This window comes from Leptonotus elevatus, chromosome 6 (assembly GCF_054856555.1).
Source record: "Leptonotus elevatus isolate MCC_2025b chromosome 6, RoL_Lele_1.0, whole genome shotgun sequence".
In the NCBI taxonomy this organism is placed as follows: domain Eukaryota; kingdom Metazoa; phylum Chordata; class Actinopteri; order Syngnathiformes; family Syngnathidae; genus Leptonotus; species Leptonotus elevatus.
Window position 1 is genome coordinate 9,903,861 of NC_141244.1, and position 21,485 is coordinate 9,925,345.

At 38.6% G+C, this 21,485-nt stretch overlaps 3 protein-coding genes and 1 pseudogene across 5 annotated transcripts; 3 read left to right on the forward strand and 1 right to left on the reverse strand.

Moving 5' to 3' along the window:
• Positions 1–495: 495 nt before the first annotated feature.
• On the forward strand, positions 496–4,634 carry calhm5.1 (calcium homeostasis modulator family member 5, tandem duplicate 1). The gene is made up of 3 exons (XM_086079577.1): positions 496–1,274; positions 2,351–4,066; positions 4,522–4,634. Exons 1-2 carry the CDS (start codon positions 732–734, stop codon positions 2,738–2,740), a joined length of 933 nt encoding a protein of 310 aa, XP_085935703.1. The 5' UTR covers positions 496–731; the 3' UTR covers positions 2,741–4,066; positions 4,522–4,634.
• On the forward strand, positions 4,522–7,528 carry LOC147171999 (uncharacterized; annotated as a pseudogene). The gene is made up of 3 exons (XR_015095461.1): positions 4,522–4,634; positions 4,708–4,809; positions 5,878–7,528. The product of XR_015095461.1 is annotated as an uncharacterized LOC147171999 (transcript).
• Positions 7,529–8,399: 871 nt separating this feature from the next.
• rwdd1 (RWD domain containing 1) lies at positions 8,400–13,355 on the forward strand. Its single transcript, XM_086079578.1, has 7 exons — positions 8,400–8,592; positions 8,908–8,973; positions 9,245–9,375; positions 9,555–9,698; positions 11,089–11,221; positions 11,842–11,904; positions 12,419–13,355. The coding sequence occupies exons 1-7, from the start codon at positions 8,520–8,522 to the stop codon at positions 12,529–12,531; spliced, it is 723 nt and encodes a 240-aa protein (XP_085935704.1). The 5' UTR covers positions 8,400–8,519; the 3' UTR covers positions 12,532–13,355.
• A 335-nt stretch (positions 13,356–13,690) lies between these two features.
• Positions 13,691–21,483, reverse strand: zup1 (zinc finger containing ubiquitin peptidase 1). 2 transcript variants are annotated; one of them, XM_086079571.1, is made up of 11 exons: positions 21,403–21,483; positions 20,347–20,872; positions 19,713–19,811; positions 19,434–19,526; positions 19,215–19,324; positions 18,449–18,617; positions 17,362–17,550; positions 16,135–16,300; positions 15,693–15,853; positions 14,753–14,973; positions 13,691–14,337 (listed from the first exon to the last, which is right to left on the reverse strand). In XM_086079571.1, exons 2-11 carry the CDS (start codon positions 20,861–20,863, stop codon positions 14,290–14,292), a joined length of 1,773 nt encoding a protein of 590 aa, XP_085935697.1. In that variant the 5' UTR covers positions 20,864–20,872; positions 21,403–21,483; the 3' UTR covers positions 13,691–14,289. The 2 variants fall into 2 exon arrangements, with proteins under 2 accessions (XP_085935697.1, XP_085935698.1); XM_086079572.1 differs by having other exon boundaries at positions 21,381–21,472.
• Between the last annotated feature and the right edge of the window lie 2 nt (positions 21,484–21,485).

The following is a 21,485-nucleotide window of genomic DNA, read 5'->3' on the forward strand; positions in this document are numbered from 1 at the left end:
ATCTTTTCTTTTTCTTTCTTTTTTTTTTAAATATGTTTTTAAATTCTTAATAATCTTTTTTTTTATAAGGAAAAGATTATTAAAAATTAGGGGTGTCAGGCAATTAAAATTTGTAATCGTAATTAATCGCATGACTTTACTAGTTAACTCACAATTAATCACAGATTTTATATCTGTTCTAATACAATAAAAGGTTTTCATACTCTTGTTAACAAAAGTGGGAAAAAATGTTAAACTAATAGAAATAGTTCAAATGAATTTTTGACGTCTATTGCCGTCAATGGCAGTGAATGAGTTAAATGTGACTAGTGCAGAACAGTAAAAGAGAAGCTACCACGGCTTACAAGCTTTCATTACTGTCAAGAGACTTGGGGGGGGGGGGGGGGTGAATCAGCAAAACTGGATATACAGGATTTTCATGGCACAGATGAAAAACACAAACAAAAACATACAAGACCAGTGGTATTCATTTGGAACATGCTATATTGCAGCCTCTCTTTCACTGTTAGCTATTTTGTGACTTCCCTTTGGATAATGTGTAGATTTGCTGTATGAAAAGCAATGAGTGGGTAGGAGTAGGCGAGGGACAGAGGGAGGAGTCTGAAGGGAAGAGCACAAACTAAAGGGAGGGGCACTGTTTTTGTCTTCAAGACAAGACCTCGCAAATGTCAGTTGCTCGCGAGTCCACATTTTCATTCCGTTCTCTCTTCTTTTCTGGTTGATTACTTACCATGGATAAATTCCAGACCGTCCTGCGTTTCTTCATGAACCAGAAAGCCACAATTGGCTACAGCTTTATGGCCCTCCTGACGATAGGCGGGGAGCGAGTCTTCTCCATGGTCTCCTTTCAGTGTCCCTGCAACCATGACCAGAACTTTGCCTATGGGCTCACATTCCTGCTTGGACCTGCGGCTGTGCTCCTGGTCTTGGGTCTGTTCTTCAGCGCCAGGTTGTGGAGGCTTTACACCGGGTGCTGCCTCAATCCCATGAAGCTTTGTCCCCGTGGCAGATGCTTTGGATGCTTCAGAGTGTTCGTGAGCATCTTTACAGGGGCTTGCGTGGCTCCTATAATGTGGCTCTCTGTGGCCCTGCTCAATGGGACTTTTTATGAATGCGCTGTCAGTGGTCTCGACGATAACCTGGTGGTGGACCTCTTCTGTAAAAACAAGACCATGAAGTGTCGAGAGGAGCTAGCCAGAGTTCCCTGTGGCAGGTCCAAGTTGTCGGATGAGGATCGCATGGACCTGCTGCTGATGTTCAGGGCCCAATCTCAGGTAAGGGAATTTTATGACATGCATCGTTTGTAATGTGTACAATGCACGTGTTATATTTTCCACGGTGCTGGTGGCGTTACACACAAACAAGCCTCGACTTGTAACTTAGAAATGTTGGCTCTTGTTTACACCTGCTGGTAGATTCTCTCCAGCTTTGTAAAGAACAGTCTATAGTTTGGATCTACATTGGGATAAGAGGCAGGGACATATATGCAGTAAATTCTGTAGAGTAAATTTGACCAACCAGACTCAGTTTTAGAGCAATATCTACACTTGGAAGAGAGTAAAATAAAGAATTGAAAAAAAAATCACTCAAGGGTTTGAGGAACAAACGGCTTCTACTACTTCCTGAGCCATGCAGCTCCTGCTTTTAGTGTACTTCCTAACTCCAAGAGACTAAAAACCATGAGATAAGCAACCGGGAGGAGGGGGATAGCTCAGGTGGTAGTGTGGCAGTCTCCCAAGCTGAAGGTTGTGAGTTCATTCCTCAACCCTTGAGTGACTTTTATTATATTTTTTCAATTCTTTATTTTACTCTTTTCCAAGTGCAAATATTAGCCTTTTTTTTGGGTCCCACTCTAGAGTCAAATTCACGCTACAAAATTTACCGTGAATTTCATTTGGCAAACATTCACACTTTTAAAGGTTGTAATATATGAACCTTCAACCTAACGTGCTGTTTTTTTTGGTGTGTTTTTTTTTAAGCTGAGTCGTGATTGGCTGTTACCTGAGTCCTGTGATGTCATTTTCAGTCACAGCAAGGGGCAAAAGAGCCCCTTAGGTGGATTTTGCTTACTTTCCACAAACACAATATTAATCAGAATGCACATACAAGATATTAGCGTCAAGAAAATTTGGGGTTGACTTCCACTTTGAAAAAGCTTGTTGCATGCCCAGTAGAAGAAAAAGAAGACAACTGTTTGAATAGGAATGTGTTGAGTGACAGTGCTAGTTTGCAACAAATGTACTGAATGAAGAAAACACTCATCAGTGTCAGGTTGGAGGTTATTTATCAAAATGTCATAATAGTCTGGTATAATGTGTTGAACATCATTTCGTTTTGTTGGCGTGTGCAGATTCTGGGCTGGTGCATCATCATCATCGCGGCCACATTTGGCCTTCTTGGTACCTGCTGCACTAACTGCCGTTCCAAAGTTAGCTTCCTGCAGCTCACGTTCTGGAAACTCTATGTGGAGAAAGAAAAGGAGCACTTTGATGCCTACACTGTGGAGTATGCCTCCAAACTGGCTGAAAGAAACCTACAAAGTTTTTTTGAGAACAAAAATCCCGATCCATTCCCTTTCCCCAACCACAAGTCCTGGGAAGAGATCTCCGCACTATACACTTTCTCAAGGAGCGAACAATATTACAGTACCCTGCAACGTTATGTGGAGAGAATAGACAGGGAGTTTGCACCAGAGAAGAGACCCGTCTTGGACTTGGAGCATGGAATTGAAATGAAATAAAGATAAAAAAAATTCCGTTAACAAAAAAGCAAACTGTGGAGACTGTTACCCCCCAAAAAACTGAAAAAAATGTATTCCGAAAAACAGAGCTGGTGTTCTGTTTTTTTCTTACCCGCATACCTCCATATGCAATAAGATGGTCATGTTTACTAATAGAAATCAAACTGAAACAAAGCATTAAAAAAAACACACCCTAAAACTAATACAAACCAATAAACTTGCTCTAAAAACTAAAACTGACAAAAAAAAAGACAAAACGAAATAAAAACTATAATGAAAATTCTAAAACGATTACCCTGAACATCACATGTCTGTGTGCACCTACACTGGATTAACTATTGATTGCCAGGTTATAGTTCCTGTATAGTTCAAAATGTATGACGGTGGTAGTTGCACTTTAAATGGTACGAGCAATAAGAACATGTAAATACATTCAGTAACTAAAATGTTAGAACAGTGACAGCCTCGCTTGGAGAAAAGTGAAACATGAGTAAAGCTGAAGTTTTATGGTAGAAAAAAAACTAACACACTTCTGTAACTTAGGCTATTTATTAATATATATACCAACGTAGGCTACTTAATGCACCTTATTGCCAGTGACTAATGTAGTGAATGAAAGTACTTGATGAACTGTCACCACTGAATGTTGAGATAAAAAGAGAGAGAAAGAAAATGTCGCTTGAGCCATGAATAAAATCAAATAAAATCTTCTACGGATGAATACATCTCTTTCAAGTGCAGGAGCTGCGCATAGTTATAAAAACTTGACAATTAACCTTGAACAAGGAACAGCTAACATACATGAAATATAAATAAAGCAATGCCCAACTTTAATAGCAAGTACGCCCTCTTCTGGCGTATTGGTATACTGATCTACTACGTAGGGAGAGGTACAAATGTATTGATGTAACCCCAGAGAACTTTGTAAACATGTCAAAATGACCAAAATTGCCCAGTGTACAGGAAAGGAAAAGTACGGAAGGCGTGGAATTACCAATGGGGAATGTTTTGTCTGTGCTATGTCGTTCGAACGACATTGCAGTACCTAACTTAGAACGTTTTGGTAAAATGGTTCGAATGTAATGCAAAGTGGTTCGAACGTTTTGTTAAAGTCGTTTGAATGTGCTTCAAATAGGTTAAAACGCGTTGATAAAGTCGTTCGAACGTATGATAAAATGAAAGCCAAATGCTAAAAATATAGCATTTTTTCCCATAATGCCACGGGGTATTGTTGATTTGCGCATGCGCAGTTGTGCGCCACATGCACTCACGGGCGGTCACAGGTGGACAAGAGGCTGTCATCACCGAACCCACAGTGAAAATTAAGTAAGTAAACATTGTTTGCTTGTCATTTTTATGATTTTATCGTTATTTCTGCAGTGCGTGGTTTGCGTCCGGCCATTTTGTTGAAACGTATGCCAAATGCAAATGCTACGTTCCATTTGCCCTCGGTAGGAAAGAAGAAGGGACGTCTTTCACTCCACTCCATGTTTTGTTTTGGCCAGGTCTTTTACCGTTCCAAGTGTTGTCGGAATGCTATGGTGGTCATATTTTCCACATTAAAAGCTGGGACACAGAGGCAATTTATTAGAAAGCAAAATCAAGTAAAAAAAAAAAATACAAATGAAAACAGACAGAGCTTGGGTAAAATTAAGACGCATCAATGATTTTGGAGAGATCCACGGGGATATTGCAAAGAGTTAAAAAAAAAAATGTGACTACTGGGAAAACTATGTCTGGTCAATATATTTTTTGACAGTGACAAGTGCATATGATTTTAGCAGTAACACAGGGTTGGGGCACACACAAGTGTGCTGAACAGACTACACCACTGAACGCCAATCAGCAGATAGACGGGACAAGCAAGATCACAAACACCACCAACAGACAAAAAGTAGGTGTATAGGTATGATGAGTATGTGGTGTTTTTTAATTTAATGATCACGATTCCCGAACATTTCTGACAGATTCACAGTTGAGAGATGGAGATCGGAATGGAGGCGCTGTATACTTTCTTGCGAAGCCGCAATATTCCTGAGGAGAACATAATCAAACTCCGAGATGACAAAGTAGGTTGCCTAAAGATTCATGAAGCTCCATTCACTGTTGCTAAGCTTTAAGTTAAATACTGTACTTGGCACTTATTTGATATAATTACACAAAGGTCAAGTGTCATGTTTATGAAAACTATGTTGTGTGAAACCTGTTTTACAAATACAGAAATGTCCACACAACACTTTCAGAATGTGCTCATGCCACTAACACTGATAGAAAATAAACTAGGCTTTTGAACAATATTATGGAAGTGTATTGCATTCACTTGAAAAAAAACCTCCTGTTTTTCTGACAAAATTTTGGGGGGAGCTTTGTTTTTTGAGTATTTTATTTTTATTTTCTGTTTTTTTGAATATTTTTTTCGGTTTTACTGAATATTTTTTATCGGCCAAAATTATTCCCAAAAAATATTTTAAAAAACATTAAAAAATGATTAAAAAAAAATAATAGGATTTATTTTTTCTCCGAAAAACAGAGCTGGTGTTCTGTTTTTTGGAGGTTTTTATTTTTTTTTTACTTCTGAACTCCAAGTAACTTGTTGCAGACTCGCTAATAGCGGAAGCGGACACTTTCCCGCATACCTCCATATGCAATAAGATGGTCATGTTTACTTACTGGCTCTCAATAAAGGAATGAATGTGTATACTGTATTGTGGTTTGTTCTCTAATCTCTGAGGGAAAACCCCTTTAAAAAAATATTCTGAAAAACAGATTTTTTTTTTTTAGATAAACAGGAAAAACATTTTGGGGGGAAAACAGGGAAAAATTACTCAGAAAAACAGAAAGATATATATATTTTTAAACCGAAAAGATCACCAAAAAAAACGGGAAAAAATTACACCGAAAAGATTACTCAAAAAAATGGGGAAAAAATATTCACTAAAACTGAAAAAAAAAATACTCAAAAAAACAAAGCTCCCCCCAAAAATGTGTCAGAAAAACAGGACTTTTTTTTTTTTTCAAGTGACTGCAATACGCTTTCGTACAATATGACCCCGATCTTATTTTCATATACTTCAAAGCTACTTTTAGTACTAATCAATCAGCTACTTTAGTACTAATCATTTTATTTGGTGTTGTAGATAGACGTCTCCGTTATTGAATTGATGGATGACCGCGCCTTGGCTGTTTACATTCCTGCCTATGGGGACAGGATTGCCGCTCGGAAATTTTGTTCTGAGTATCAAAAAAAAGGTGAGAAAGATACCCCGAGGAAGTCACTACTACAAAAGCTCAGGCGGAAGATGGACATGAGTAAAGCCTTTGAGGAATGCGACGAGGGAGACCCTGGACCATCTTTCATACATCCCCGACCACATATGAGAAATAATAAGCTTGCTGTTAGACAAACAAGGAAAGTAGAAGTGGGGTGGATACACGAGGGGAAACAGCAACGCAAGAATCGAGGAGGTGGGACATGGAGAATTGATATGTCAAAGGAGTCCAAAAAAGCGGACATTTTACAAATAGCACTGGATATTTTCTTTCCAAATGGGGCTTCTAAAAAAGGAAAATTGGAAGAATTCTGCTTTGATATTTTAGATTATCAAGAAGATGCAGAATTGGATGAAAATGTGACTATTGGGGAACTTTATTCTGTGCTGAAGATGGGAATGCTAAGGTTCTACCTCTGCACAACAATTAAGGAATCCACTAACTCAAACCTCACTGAGCTGGAGGGAGAACACAACGGGCCAAGTGACCCCCCTCCCACTATCAGTAAGCATCATGATGCTGTAACGCCACGTGTTACTTTTTCTCTTTCCGGAGCATCTACCCAGACCAAAATCGGCTCTGATCTCACAAAGTATCAACTCACCAATGCCGACATAAAACTCAACAGAACAAACCTTCTGGATGAATTAATCTCACAGTTCATAGATCCTAATCTGCTAAGCAGCACTTTCACATTTGGTTACATCAATGAGAGAGGGGCAGAAGCCCCCGCAGTTTCTCGAGATGTTTATTCTGCATTTTGGATGGATTTTTATGATTATGCCACTGAAGGGCAAGACACGAGGGTCCCGATACTCTCGCACAAGAGGATGGAAGCGGAATGGAAAGCGATCGGTCGTATCCTGCTGAAAGGGTTTCAGGAGCATGGCTATTTCCCTTGCAGGCTCGCTAAAGCGTTCACGGCAGCCCTCCTGTTTGGTGAGAAATCCGTCACACCAGACCTGCTGTTTGAGTCATTTCTCTCATACATCAGCAAGGAAGAACGGGATCTTGTGAACAAGGCTATAGAAGAGGATCTTGATTATGAAGAGGAGGAAGAAATGATCGATTTTTTAGGCCGCATGGGAGTCAAGTGCATCCCAGTAAAGGAAAACTTGAAAGCTACACTTTTCAGTGTTGCTCACAAGCTGATTATCCAAAAGCCAAAGTATGCTCTGGATAAAATGTCAGAGGTTGTCGGTCCAAAGCTCAGGCAAGTTTTTGATAGTGTGGGCGGGCTTCAACAATTATATGACATTTGAAAGCCATCACAAAGAAAGTAGTGAAGCCGAGCACCAAAAGTCTGCTGTGCTTGTAACCATATATCAGAGGACTTGATCAGTAAAGCAAGTTTTAGAGATTTATTACATGCAGTAATTACTGCAATTACTTTAATTAGGTCATGGTGGCCCGTCGTCATTACACACTGCAAGTTCTTGTTGAGATGTTAAACTAATTGATCATGATGTTAAATACTGAATTTAGTGGTCACAATAAATGTTTTTGATGACTCTGCAATTTTCTTTACTATTTTTCCATACTGATTTGGACTCTTTTGATGGTATTTGCTCGTATTTTTTTCTTTTACAAATTATTGACCAATCCAAACTATTTAAAATGGCTTGTTCCCTTTGAAGCTGCGGTGTTAATCGTTGAACAAACATGACATTTTTGGAGTCTCCTGAAAAGTGTCGATTTTGGAGGTACGACGCCAGTGATATGTATTTTTTTTTTATGGAGGTGGGGTGCCACATAAAATCTTGCCTAGGGTGCCACATTGGGTAGGGTCGGCCCTGCATTTGGCTGTAACAATACAGGTGGGTTACCGGGCCAGCACCAATTTCAAATCAGGGTTAGAAGATTGAAAATGTATCAAGAAAAAGACTGTGGCTTTTATGAATCTGCACCGCTGATCTCACTCTGGCCAGATAACCAGTCTATACATCTGCGTTTGTCCAACTTTGTTGTAGAAAATGTATGTTAGATACTATAAAGTACATACTATATTTCAGTTTTTACATTGATAAAATACATACGTAGAGATGGATGTGGTTATATTATATTAAATGTACAAAGTGGAAATAATGGAGGTGTAACCAAAGATACTAGACTCATGGTGCAGGCATACTTGGTTCACACGTCATACCAGTAGAGGGCGGTAATCTACCGTAACGCTTCTTGCCAACCGCCATAAACTACGAGAAGAACTGGCAGACAAAAATAATGGAAAACAGAAAAGTCATTATGTTTCTGTAACAAACAAAAAAAAAGCGTAAAAAGTTAAGAACATTATTGAATAACATGTAACAGACACAATTATAATCTGCATATCATCACAAAGCTAAAGGACTGCCACAATTTTGGGGGTCATAAAATTGCTGAGAGCAGGTGGTGGATATAATCGATCGTCATCGAACTGCCAGAACACGCAGCTTGTGATGGTAGTAGCTGCCTGCAACACCGTGGTGATGATTTTGATAACTGCTAGATAACCTGCATCAATACAAAAATGACAGACTACGCTGAAGAGCAAAGAAATGAACTCGAAGCAATTGAGTCTATATACCCAGACTCTTTTACAGGTGCGAATTCATTTATATTGACATGCGAGTAAAAGACAGCTAACAGGTAGCTAGCAATAGAAAAAAAAAAACTAACTTTTGTGGAGGTATCTTGAACAACGTAGCCGTGTTACGCTCTTTTAAAATACTTTTAGACCGTGAATTCATTACATAGTATTAAAATATATATATATTTATATATATCGTGTATATATATATAATAAGTTGTACCCCACCACTAGCCGAGTCAGTTAGGATACTCATCCATCTCAGTAGGAAAATTGTCATGTGGATGGATGAGATTGAATCATATTAATGAATTCTATGCGATTTCAGTGCTTTCAGAGGACCCCATCAGCTTCACTATCACTGTAACGTCTGACGCAGGGGAAAATGGTGAAAGTGAGTATGTATGCTGGTTAAGTAAATGACTGTCCTTTATTTATTTATAGTTTTAATTTGAGTAGTTGTGATGATGGTGGCTTAAAATTCATAATACAACACCTAGCTCCAAAATTTCTTCCATGGCTGTCTTCCTAGCAATCCTTTTGTCTATATGAGAGTCAATGTTTCAGTCAACACTTTGCCATTATAAAGCCTTTAGCGACTGTAAGACATTATGGTCATTAGAATGTTTGTATGCTGACTGTGCGATATTTTCTTTCCTTTACAGCTGTGGATGCAACTTTAAAGTTTACATATGTAGAAAATTACCCAGATGAACCACCACTATGGGAGGTCCACTCCCAAGAGAACCTGGAAAACAATGATATGGATGACATCCTCACACTATTGCAACAACAGGTCTGAACATGAATTAAAGCAAAGACAGGCCTTGTCTTTTCGTATGGGTTCCTTATATGTATTTATGCACGTTTATGTACTTTTTGAGTATGGTGTGACATGTCATAGGAATCCCTGACATGCATTCTACCATGGAAATTAGTTTCATTGCGTTGTTGTGTTTTCGTTTTTCTCTGCAGGCAGAAGAAAATCTGGGGATGGTGATGATTTTTACCCTGGTGACAGCCGTGCAGGAGAAACTGAATGAAATTGTGGACTTGATGAAGAACAGACAAGAGGAGGAGAAACTGCGTCAAGAGAAGGCGGCAGAGGAAGCAGAGAAGGTAGTAGCGGGACATTATACTGTATAACGTGTCTCTGGGTTAAAAGTTTTTTTTCCTGGCACAAATTGAGGCGGATGTGTTACTAGTGCCCCCCCACTGGCTCAAAAAAAAAAATGCAGTTTTGTGAATGAAGTATTTATATGCATTTTAGTGCAGTTTTTTTTAATGTTTTATTTTTCTAAAATATTAAATACAATTACTGGAACCCTGTTCATTGTGAAATTAAATAATATATAACAGTGCTGTGTTCGGTTAAATATGGTCCTGTTAGTTAACCATTTCATCATCAGGGGTTAAACACTGGCCTCTTATTTCTCATTTTGATCAAATAAAAAGTGTGTATTATGAAGGTATGTCTTGATAAATAAATAAAAAAGTCAATATATATTGGTACCTCGGAGTTTGAACATAATTCATTCCTCCGAAGTGTTCAAAGTCCGAATTGTTCAACCTCAGCAATTATTTTCCCCATAGGAAATAATGTAAATGCAATTAATCCGTTCCCAAGATTCAAAAACAGAAAATTTCAATTTTAATTTCTATTCTATGTAAATGTTTTTTACATTTACAGTACAGTACAGTATTTAAACAATAAAAATACCTTACCTTACCTGTTGTGATGGCATCAGTGGATGATAAATGCTATGTTAATGCTAGCTTTAGTTCAGTGCTGAGTTTGTGTATTTTACATTGGGCATATTGTTAGACTACTAAGCGGTCCTTGCGTGCGTTGAGTAACATCAGGCACGTTGTTGAACAGCTAAGGGGGGTGCTCGTGCCAGTCTTTACAGAAATAGTTACGGTATTTACAACAGCGCGATAATCCCCTTCCTAATTCCACTGTGTTTCGTAGCACTGTATGTTTTTCTTTGCTGCCACTGGCACTATTGTCTTTCTTTGGGCCCGTGGCGAAGAAAATTGTCGTGGAAAAATCAAAATGCACTCGCGGGTATGGAGCACCTCCGGGAGTATTCACGATCTGACTGGAAATGAGCAATGCATCGTCTCAAGTACCGCAACGTGAACATTTGGCATCGTTCGGCTTCACTCGACTACCCGTTTTCAAGCTACGTTCCGCTTAGCCTGCTTTGCTTGGGTGTTCAAACAGAAAATGGGTTCAAACTCCGAGGCATTTTTTTTTTTACTCCGATGTTTTTTGGTTGAAGTCCGAATTGTACGAGTTCCAAGACGTTCAAACTCTGAGGTTCCACTGTACATTAAATTTTTTTTTGAGTGCACCCCAGAATTTGGTAGAGGTACCACTCCGCATTTTTTTTAAATGAAAACCCCAGAGGGTAAAGCACTATTTGGAATGATGACGACGATGATGTGCAATGGATGGTCTCTTAATTTGAGAATGATGAGAGCACTGCATGTGTGCTTGACACAGGTGGCGTTCCAGGGCACGGTGGTAACAATTGAGAACTTCCTGGCCTGGAAAGCCAATTTCGAACTCGAAATGGCTGAGATGCGGAACACAAAACAGAAGGAAGAGGAGCAATCAGGCAAAACAAAACTCACAGGTAAATGCTTCAGCTTGCAATTACAGTACAATAGTCAAGCATTGCTCTTTGGGTCTCGGCCCATTTACAATTAAGCATTTTAATTCATTTTGTAACCAAACGGTAATCGATGAGATAGTTAGATAATCTTCAGACAGATTTAAACATTTGTGTTAGCTTAAATTTCATGTTGCCTAAATTAGTAATGGGCAATTATGTCAGTTTTGCTGATGGCAATTTTAAAATACCTTTAGGCAGAGTTTGTATAAGATGACCACGTCACATGACTGATGTCTGAATTTTCCAAAGTACTAGTGCTTTGTCACATGTCATCTGTTTGAGAAAGTAGAAGCCAAATCTGCTGCACACAATAGACTGTTAAGATTTTAATTTTTCACTTTCTTTTACCAAACGACTGGGAATAGTGACTCAAAATAAACATTATCGCAAAAAAAAACCCACTGCATCTTGGAAATAATTTTTGTGGTGACACATTTATAAGGAACAAAGTGTGTGTCGAGTGAGTGTGCATTGCACCCATGACATTTTTTTTCTTCTGCCAATGCCAAACAGCTTATTATCTGTTACCATTAACTCTAGTTTTGAGATTCTGCCCCTCCCCCCCTTTTTTTTTTACACAGGCAAGCAGCTGTTTGAGACGGACCGCAATCTGGACACGTCAGACATCCAGTTCCTTGAAGATGGTAATGTGTTGATGATACAGTTTATGTTCATATTCAGTGGGGAAAAAGGGAATGAAATAAGTTGATTTCATAGTTGTATGTGGTAAAGAAATCTTGTTTTTCTTCTATGTTCGCATGGATGAAGCAAACATACATTGAGAAATATTTGCTGTTATATTTGATTTTAGTATTTGCTAGGCAATCAAATTCTTGGTAAGATTGGATTTATTCGGAACATTACAGGGTGTCCTCGTGGCAGAGTCATGACATTTTCATTTACGAACGGTGTAAGAATATGTGGTCATGCAGCATATGTTGGCATGCTCAGTTCCTGCCGTTTTTTGGCCTAGAAGTGTTTTTCATAAGAATATTGTAATCTCTATTTTTAGTGTAAATTGGTACTAAATTACGGCGCAGTTCGGTTCCATACAAGTTTGGCGGGAACTCTATAATAAAAACCAAAAACTTGCTGTATTTCTAATGAAATTAACTGCTTATTGTTAAAAGTCACTCCTGCTGTTTTGTCTTCTTTCAGCTGGAAACAATGTTGAAGTGGATGAGTCGTTATTCCAGGACATCGAGGACTTGGATTTAGAGGATGATGACCCCGACTTTGACCCTTTAGAGATGGGCAGTGATGAGGACTAAAGCTGCAGTACCAAAAAAGGACTGCAGGCGGCCGACAGCACCATTTCTCTTGTCTGGAATACGATTACAGACACAAGATGATGATCCAACATTAAGACTCTAACAGCAGTCAGAGGGGGAATCTTTGTCAATGCAGACCTCCATCTTTCATTAATTACCTCCTGTTTAAATTTGTTTGTTGTGAATGCTTGATTTGTGCTGTCCACAAGGGTGTACTATAAGTCATAAGTATGGCCATATAGTGTATACCGAACTATTTCACAAATATACTTATTGAATTCAAAATTTTCAAAGAAATCCATACTGGTGGAAGTTGAAATTCAATTGAACTACTATATTGGACAGTTCTGTTTACAGAGTGACACAAAAAAACAGAACTTTTTAACAATCCAATAAAACCAAGTGATGAAAGAAAAATATTTTATTCATAGTAATTGAAACCTTAAAACATGGCATTTGTAATCAAACAGTGATGGAATTCCAGCTATCCCAGCTGGGATGTTGCAGCGGTCAATGAGAAATCAACAGCAGATTTTAAAGGATTCGTACAGGAGGATGTCATCCATAGGATGGAATAAAAAAAAGAAAATTACAACATTGTTTCTTATATGGCACGTTTCAATTACTATGAATAAAATGTCTTCCATCACTCTTGGTTTTATTGGATTGTTAAAAATCTCCCGTTTTTTGTGTCACCCTGAACTTAAATAAAATTACTGATCTGAAGTATTTAGGTTTTTGGGGTATAGCTGCAAGAATCACATCCTGGAAAGTGGAGCCTATTTTAAATAAACAATGTATTAAGAAATACAAATTGAATCTCATTTTCTGGTAACATACTTTTTCTGTCTTCCTCCTTGTACTGCCCATTTAGGTGCGTGCACTTGGTGGATCTCGGGGGATTCCTATAATATACTGTGACGTATTGTAATCCATATTCAGTTTGTTCCATCATGAGTTACTTTTTTTCTGTGCATTTTAGTATACAGGTATAGTAAAATTGTGCACAAAATGTGTGTTGACACTACAGGAAAAATAATTTGGTAATAAATCCCTCAGTTGTCTTATATTCATCATTGTGCAGCATATAAACGTTTGAAGCCACAAATTAGAGATAAATACAATGTTTACACCAAATAACCAGTCAAACTCAAGTATAGTAGTTATAATAGTAAGCTTATATTTTTATGCTTTAGATGGCTAAACAGTGCTACAAGGCTGAAAAATGTCCTTTGCTTCCTCAATGTCATTTCAAGTGACAGTTGATTGGTAGATCGGTCAATCAGTGATAAAGATCCCCGCACTGAGGAATATAAAACACCTTACCAGAGGTTTGAAGAGGAAGAACTGGGTCCAACAACATCACAAGCAACAAGAGCAAGGAAGAAGCAAAAAGTGAAGACGACGTACTGTACGGCTGCTTTGATAAAAGTGGTGACCACATGAGCAGTGAGCCCAGAAGGGGGTCCAACAGTGACACAGTCCAAAATGTGAAAAAGTAGGAGTACAGGTGGAGAAAGGCAGAATTTGACCCTGCATATGTCTCATTTTTTAGAGTGTTGATATTGAAGAAACGTCACTGGTAACTGAACCCATACGATCTAAACAAGTTAAGCGAGTGGCCCACTCTAACATCAGTGACTGATTTTGAACATTTATTAGCAAATGAGTGCAGCATACTATAAATATAATATTCACATTAAAAACAGATGGTGATGATGAAAATACAAAAAAATAAATAAATATTCATGTTTCAGTTCAGGGGATCCTTTCAGCACACAGTGTCCTCGAGTTCAAGATGCGGGTCTGTTAAAGCAAAAAAACAAAAACAAAACATGTTCTAAATGTGCAATTAAAATGAAATATTTCTCATAATTTAGCAAAATACAGTGCTGTGCAAAAGTCTCAGTTGTTTTAATGATCCTTTTCATAGTTTTTTTTTTTTTTCAGAAATAGCACAAAACTAAATATGAGGACAAATACAAAACACAAAAATTAAAAAGTAATTTTCACAAAACTTTAACAGATAATAGATGGACTAAACCTCAACTACACACCACAATCCCCCCCCCCCCCCCCCCACACACACTTTTGTAAAGGACTTGACAATAGGTCTGTGCACTACTGACTGCCATCCTTAAATGCTCAAGCAAGTCGAATGGTGGCCTGAGACTTTCACACTGCACTGTACTGTATACAAAACAACACATAGCCATCTAACCTGTTTCTCTTCATCGGTCATCACACCCTCTACTCCCACTATCTGGTACTGTTTATGTTTCAGGCTGTTAGGAAGCTTTCGGACATGGCGGATGGCTACGGACACAGTGTCTTTACGCATCAACTTCAAGGTGTCTGCTGATGATGAAATAGGATCCAAAAGTAGAAGGCACAGGCTTCCATTCTTCCGCTGCTCCAAACCCACAATGGAGCGACTATGCCCTAAGGGGACAGGATAAGGTCATTCAAATCAGGGTAACAAGATGGCGTCCATTGGTCACAGCATGATTGGTCAACTGCTGGTCACATGACATATGGACGCCATCTTGTTACCCTGCTAAAACCTGTCTCTCTAATACTGCCCCAGGTGGCAAAGGCAGGCACGCCAAAAGGAGCAGCACAATGGCCATTCAATTGATAAAGTGTGGCAATAATAATTTCATTGTCTTTAATACCATTTAATTACATCATTACTGTATATTTTCATAAAGTACATTATGGAGTGCTATTTCTTCTCATTAAAATACCCATCACAACAAATGTCTGGGTGGAGACTTGAATTGATTAAGGGCATCTCCATTCATTGCAATGGTGAAATATGATTTGCGGTACAGCCAGGTTTTGAGTTACAAGGGTGGTCATGGAATGAATTAAACTCGTATCTCAAGGCATATGAACTTTTTTTTAGGAGAATTTCTGGCCCAGCTTACGCTTTAGAAGTCCCACTTCCCATGCACCACCCAAACTACTAATAAGAGCTTACTATTCTTCTTACTGGATTTGACAGACCCACTAAGAGTGATATAATGCGGCCCAAAACCCAACCCCAGTGAAATGACTTTTTTTTTTAAAGGACTGCAGTACAAGGAAAGATAAGATATCCAAGTGGCCATGTGCAGTGTGCAAGTATCGAGATTTGGCGTTGCTGTGTGCGTGCGTACCTTGATGCTGCAGGTACAGTGGTGGCGAGGAGGTCTGGATGACTCTGGAAGGCAATCTGTTACTCCTGCTGGACTGACTGAAGTACTGTTTGACCCACTCAAAGAGCTGGGGATGGGTGTCTCCTGGGCCTGTTGGCTGATGGAAGTCAACGATGCGGCCGCTTGGCGGAAAAAGGAAAAAGAAATACGTCATTTAAACCTCCTTAACATTTAAATCAATCCGGTCCGGTACCGCTATGTGGGCCATTTCATATTGGGCCGCAAAGAGAAACCGAACACATTTGAATGCAATTTAATTTACATCAATTGTAAATACATTGGGTGTCATTTTTAAATATATTGGAGTAGTCTGTCAATAAAAAGAAATGCAGCTTAATTTAATTTATAAAGAAAAACTATAAACGCTATCCAATTCCGCAACAAGCAGTTTAACGGTAAGCACCTGATTCCTAGAGAAGTGAGGAGGACGTAGATCTCTGTGGCACCAATCCAGCCTCGTGTTCCCTGCAGTTTATGGTTAAAGTGCGACGCACCTTGAGGATCCAGTCCTAATTTCCATGCATCTTCAATCATACTCTGCACCCGTGGGATACTTGGCACTGATTTGTCTGGGACAGAGTGAGAATCAAATGAATAAGATGTGTCCGTATTTTTTTTCTTTTTAATCTGATCATCTTTCATTTCATAATGTAAATATGGAATATGATCAAGTTTGTGGAAAGGATGTGAATCAGTACCCAAAAAGTATCTTTTTTTTTTTTTTAAAGGCTGGTAATCCCTGCATTTACAGTTAATGTCAAGAAAACTATATAGTCGGTATGTGTGCAATCTCAGTCAAATACAGTGGATATAAAAAGTCTGCACACCCCTATTCAAATGCAATGTTTTTGTAATATTTAAAAAAATAACAGCAAGTTTCATTTTTGAAACTTATTCCACCATTGTGACCTATAACCTGTACAACTCTATTGAAAAAAACAAAACAAAACATTTTAAAGAATGGAAGTAAAAATAAATAACTGATAAACTCAATATTAGCACAAAACCTTCAGGTACTTCTGCTAGAGAGCAAAAAAAAAAAAAAAAAAAAAAAAAAGTCAAAGATGACAGTGCATACTTGGTCCCATCTAATGGACTGGTTACCAGGGTTGTGGAATCAAGGTCCAGAAAGTAAAAACCTTACCACAGATTGGCTTTAGCCACAAGTGTTTCTAATCAACTGGCAGGTAAACAAGCTCGTCTCCACCTGTTGTATGAAAGCACCTGTAGCGAAAGCCAAACTGTTTCAGGGTTTTTACTTTCTGGACCGTGATTCGTAATTCCAAACACAGCCACGTGTCCAGTTGAAGAGGGTGTGCACACTTCTGCAACCACACTATTTTAATTGTCTTTACTTCTCCCTCAAAAAAATTATCTTCAGGTTTTGAAATGTTTTATTTACTGTTTCTAAATCTTAACATCTGGCATTTGAATAGGGGCGTATACTTTTTAGATCAAACTCTAAGTAGAATATAATTAACGGATTGCGATGGGTACCTTTTTCTCCCATTCCCTCCAAGTGCAATCAATGCATCCCAGAAATGTGCCCTTGTGCTTCAAAAAGTATTTAAGGAGTAGTAATACTAAAGCTTGTACTTATTTCCTATAAGGGTGGATATAACGCGCGCACCTTGTAAAGAGGAATCAAATGTATCGAGCCTGTAAAGGCAGGAGAGCAGCATCTGGAAGTTTCTGTAACCACAGCCCCAGCCTTTGTCTCCCGGCGAGGAGCAATAGTGGTCCGTGTCAGCGCTCAGCCACACGTGCACACAGTCTCTGCTCTCAGTCTGATAGTATTGACACAAAGCTCCAATGACGCCTGGGCACAGGTGGACAAGCATGCGCGTGAAACTACAGAGCAAAAAGTTCAGCTCGGGACATTCAACACCCTTGTGCTGAGACGATCAATTACCTACCAATGCAAAAAAAAGGTGTCACTATATGCAGAGTGCATTGGATAATGGCTACAAATATGCTACAGTAATATGTATAATAGGGGTGTCAAAATGAGGGTGTTAATTTTGAGTTCATTTAAAGTCCCTTTAACGCCACTAATTTTCTTAACGCACAATTAATGACCGCCTGTACTGGGGGAATTCCAGCCGCAACACAGCAGACACATCCAGGTCAAAATGTTGCTGTAATGAATGTAATAATAATGCATATATTTGTGGAGAATGGGGTCAAGTTGTATATTTAAAAAAATTTGAATGTGCAGAATTTCACAAATTACTTCACGTTAAAGATTAGATAGCTCTTGATATGGGGGGGAAAATGCACTGATCTGTCACAAACGTCTTACAAATGCAATTATGTCATCTAGTGGCAGAAAATGACCTCAACACAAATCAATATCACTTTCCTTTTTTTTTTTTTACAGTAGAGTACATCTTTTAAATTTAAACTCATTTATTAATTATTATGAAATTACTGTAACAATTACTAAAATATGCAGCCATATTTCTATTGAGTTTAACATTTTTCCCACTTTTATGTTAACAAGAGTTTGAAAAAAAACTTGTTTATTGTACCATTTATTACAGAACAGATATAACATTTGGGATTAATCGTGAGTTAAATTAATTTAGTTCGAATTTTTTATCGCCTAACACCCCTAATATATATGGGAACTCAACTTCTTTCAAACTGCATGTGTGTGCGTGTGTGTGTCTTAACATTTTGCAGAATGTTGGTAGCGCACCAAGAAATACACATACCCTGAGTTCTGGTCTTGCCATCATCAACTCCTGAGGCAAGAGACTCCATCATCTCCACCTTCTTACAATAATACTCTGCGGGGGCCATGACGCCCCTGGCCACATCTCTCTCCATGGTCTTCTCCATCTGTGCGCGATAGCCGCCGCTGCCATCCAGGCCAAACTGCTTCTGCACATACAACATACCACACAAAGGTGCAACTGACGTGCAGAAAATAAAAGCAGAAGTAAAAAAATACACAATTCTATTTTGGTGATCTGGTCTGGTGGGAAGAGAGAGTGGAGGGGATAAAGGGGAGTTACAATAGATCAGATTTGATAAGTTTTGTATTCAAAATAAAATGAGTTGCAAAATCTTTGACTGTGCGTATCTGACGTGTTTTGCTTTATTATCAGGAGAACACTGATAATCATGATCATTTTGGTAATAATTGTGGCATGAATCGTGTATGCCATTTCATCCCACATTGTTAAACTCACGTCTTGTGGGTGGCAGTAATGTATATTATGATACTGGCACCCACGTGCTGTACTCTACTGTACATGGTGGCATAACCTCAATTTGTACAATTTTGCGCTTGCCAGATGTAACATTAATGAAGCATTTTTTTGCATGGATATAAGTAACGAAAGATTTGAACTCGGCATCACATACACAGAGCACGTATAAAGCAAGCGCTAGATTGCACTATTACATCTAAAATGAACATAACATGTTGAAAGCTGTACACACAGCTACAGTGTTCTTCTCTGAAAAACTTCAGACCTGCAACTTTTTAAACTGCTCCTTCTCCAGTCGGGTTTCTTCCTCCTTCCTCTTCTTTTCCATTTCCTGCTGAAGTCTCCAAGCCACTTTTGCGTCTGAATCAGAGCTCCCTGCAGCAAAAGCAAACGACTGAGAGTTAGGACTGTAAGATGAACGAGTTACGAGCCTCTGTAATTACACACATTAAACCGGTGAAATCATGCTTAAAAACAATCCCACCTGCTCCTTCGTCTAAATGCAGTTCCACATGCAGCTGCAGGGAGGTGCTGTCGCTGCAAACAGTTGGGCACATTGGGCACTCAAGTTTCTCCTCTGCGAGAAGACATTTTGGGAAAAGTCCGACTTAGAAGAGTGACATTAAAATGACCCCTAAAAACAGATTCCTCACGTACGTTAGGTGATTTAACTTGTCTTAATTTGATGTTTGTAATCTCTGTTGAATATCATGGCCTTTTGCAAACTCTGACACATTCGTGACTATACAGTATTACAAAATACCTTGAGCAAAGTGGTGTTCCTGTAGGTGCAACTCAACATGCTCCTGTAAGATGCTGCTGCTGCTGAAGACAAGTGCACACATGGGGCAAGAGAATGGCCCTGTAAAAAACATCAACTCTAACTTATAACTCTTAAAATGACTCCAGTTGAACATTAACTCATTCACTGCCATTGACGGCTATAGACGTCAAAAATTCATTTGAACTATTTCTATTAGTTTAACATTTTTTTCCCACTTTTGTTAACAAGAGTATGAAAACATAGAACTTTTTTTTTGTGTTATCAGAACAGATATATAATGTGTGATTAATCGTGAGTTAACTATTGAAGTAATGCGATTAATTACAATTAAAAAATGTAATCGCCTGACACGATTTAAAGATTATTAAAAATTCGGGGCGTCAGGCGATTACATTTTTTAATCGTAATTAATCGCATGACTTCACTTGTTAACTCACAATTAATCACACATTTTATATCTGTTTTATATGTACAATAAAAAATATATAGGTTTTCCTACTCTTGCTAACAAAAGCAGAAAAAAAAGTTAAACTAATAGAAATAGTTCAAATGAATTTTTGACGTCTATCGCCGTCAATGGCAGTGAATGAGTTAAAAAAAAAACATTTTTTACCATTCTTTGTAGAAGCTCGTCGTTTCTGTTTGGGACTTTTCTGCTCAGGTAAACATCCAGTTTTTTCCGTAACAGGAACGCTCATCCCCAAACCCCGTTTTATTTCGGCGCTTACAGATGTTGATGAGATGGCCGAAGTCACCTCAGCTGTTAAAACCCCTTTACTTTGTGTCGACATGGCATCAGTTCTCTCTTTATGTGGCGATGAGTCACTGGATGATCCGCAGGGTTTTGCGTCTAAATCTGTACCACAGCTGCCTGAAGTCTGGGGATCTTCAACCTCTGTCAAATTTGTGCTGGTTGTAGGACAACAGGATGTGGAGTCAGATGACTTTTGGGCTTTATGCTGGTAGTCTGGATGTGCAGAACTAATATGGTAGCAAAGTTCATCATAGGACACTCCTGACAAAGAACATAGTGGGCAGTCCATGTCATTTTCCAGATGGCTGAGGAGCAGATGTGTTTTCATGTCCTCCTCCAACATTATTTCCTCACTGCATATCTCACAGTTCAACATAGTCGCCGCCTGTTGATAAAAAAATAGAACCAGATAAATAATTTTCAAAGAAAACCATGAAGCCTCTGAATGGGACACCTACATTTTTTCTGAGATGTTGAATATTATTATAATTGAATAAATGTCCAATGGTAAAATGGTTGCATTTGTAATTGAATGTGTCGGCATTTGCAGAGAATGTTAGGTACTTAAAACACAGCAAATCATCTCGGAATGAATGTTGACCCACATGCTATCCAGCGTTATAAAGATTTTGAAATTTGGACATCGAGAGCCAACGCGAGCCATGAGTAAAACGCTACGTGATTATAACTACTAAGTCATACAGTGTTTGACGCAAAGCTACAAACTTGAACACACGTATGTTGTTGCCTTTCAGTTTTACACGGCATTAACGTGTACATTTGCATACTGTCCAAGAAAGATACATTGGTCAATCACAAATATGTAATTTAAGAGTTCCGGGCTACTCTTTCACTATAAAAATAAATCGAGGAACTTGACAAAACATGCATACACAATTAAAATTGTCGTTTTACCCGCGTGGTTTTCTTTGTCTTCACATAACATTTATATAACTCTACTACAGTCAGTTCAAATAGTGGTGCTTCATAACCGGAAA

Bases quoted from the DNA above. Each gene is read 5' to 3' on its own strand.
- calhm5.1 (XM_086079577.1), top strand. From the start codon at position 732: ATGGATAAATTCCAGACCGTCCTGCGTTTCTTCATGAACCAGAAAGCC. The intron at 1,275-2,350 runs GTAAGGGAATTT...TGGCGTGTGCAG, and splicing joins TGTTCAGGGCCCAATCTCAG to ATTCTGGGCTGGTGCATCAT.
- rwdd1 (XM_086079578.1), top strand. From the start codon at position 8,520: ATGACAGACTACGCTGAAGAGCAAAGAAATGAACTCGAAGCAATTGAG. The intron at 8,593-8,907 runs GTGCGAATTCAT...ATGCGATTTCAG, and splicing joins ATACCCAGACTCTTTTACAG to TGCTTTCAGAGGACCCCATC. The intron at 11,905-12,418 runs GTAATGTGTTGA...GTCTTCTTTCAG, and splicing joins CATCCAGTTCCTTGAAGATG to CTGGAAACAATGTTGAAGTG.
- zup1 (XM_086079571.1), bottom strand. From the start codon at position 20,863: ATGTTGAACTGTGAGATATGCAGTGAGGAAATAATGTTGGAGGAGGAC. The intron at 19,527-19,712 runs GTATTTTGTAAT...GTCTTCTCGCAG, and splicing joins GGAACACCACTTTGCTCAAG to AGGAGAAACTTGAGTGCCCA. The intron at 17,551-18,448 runs GTATGTGTATTT...ACCTGTGCCCAG, and splicing joins TGGCAAGACCAGAACTCAGG to GCGTCATTGGAGCTTTGTGT.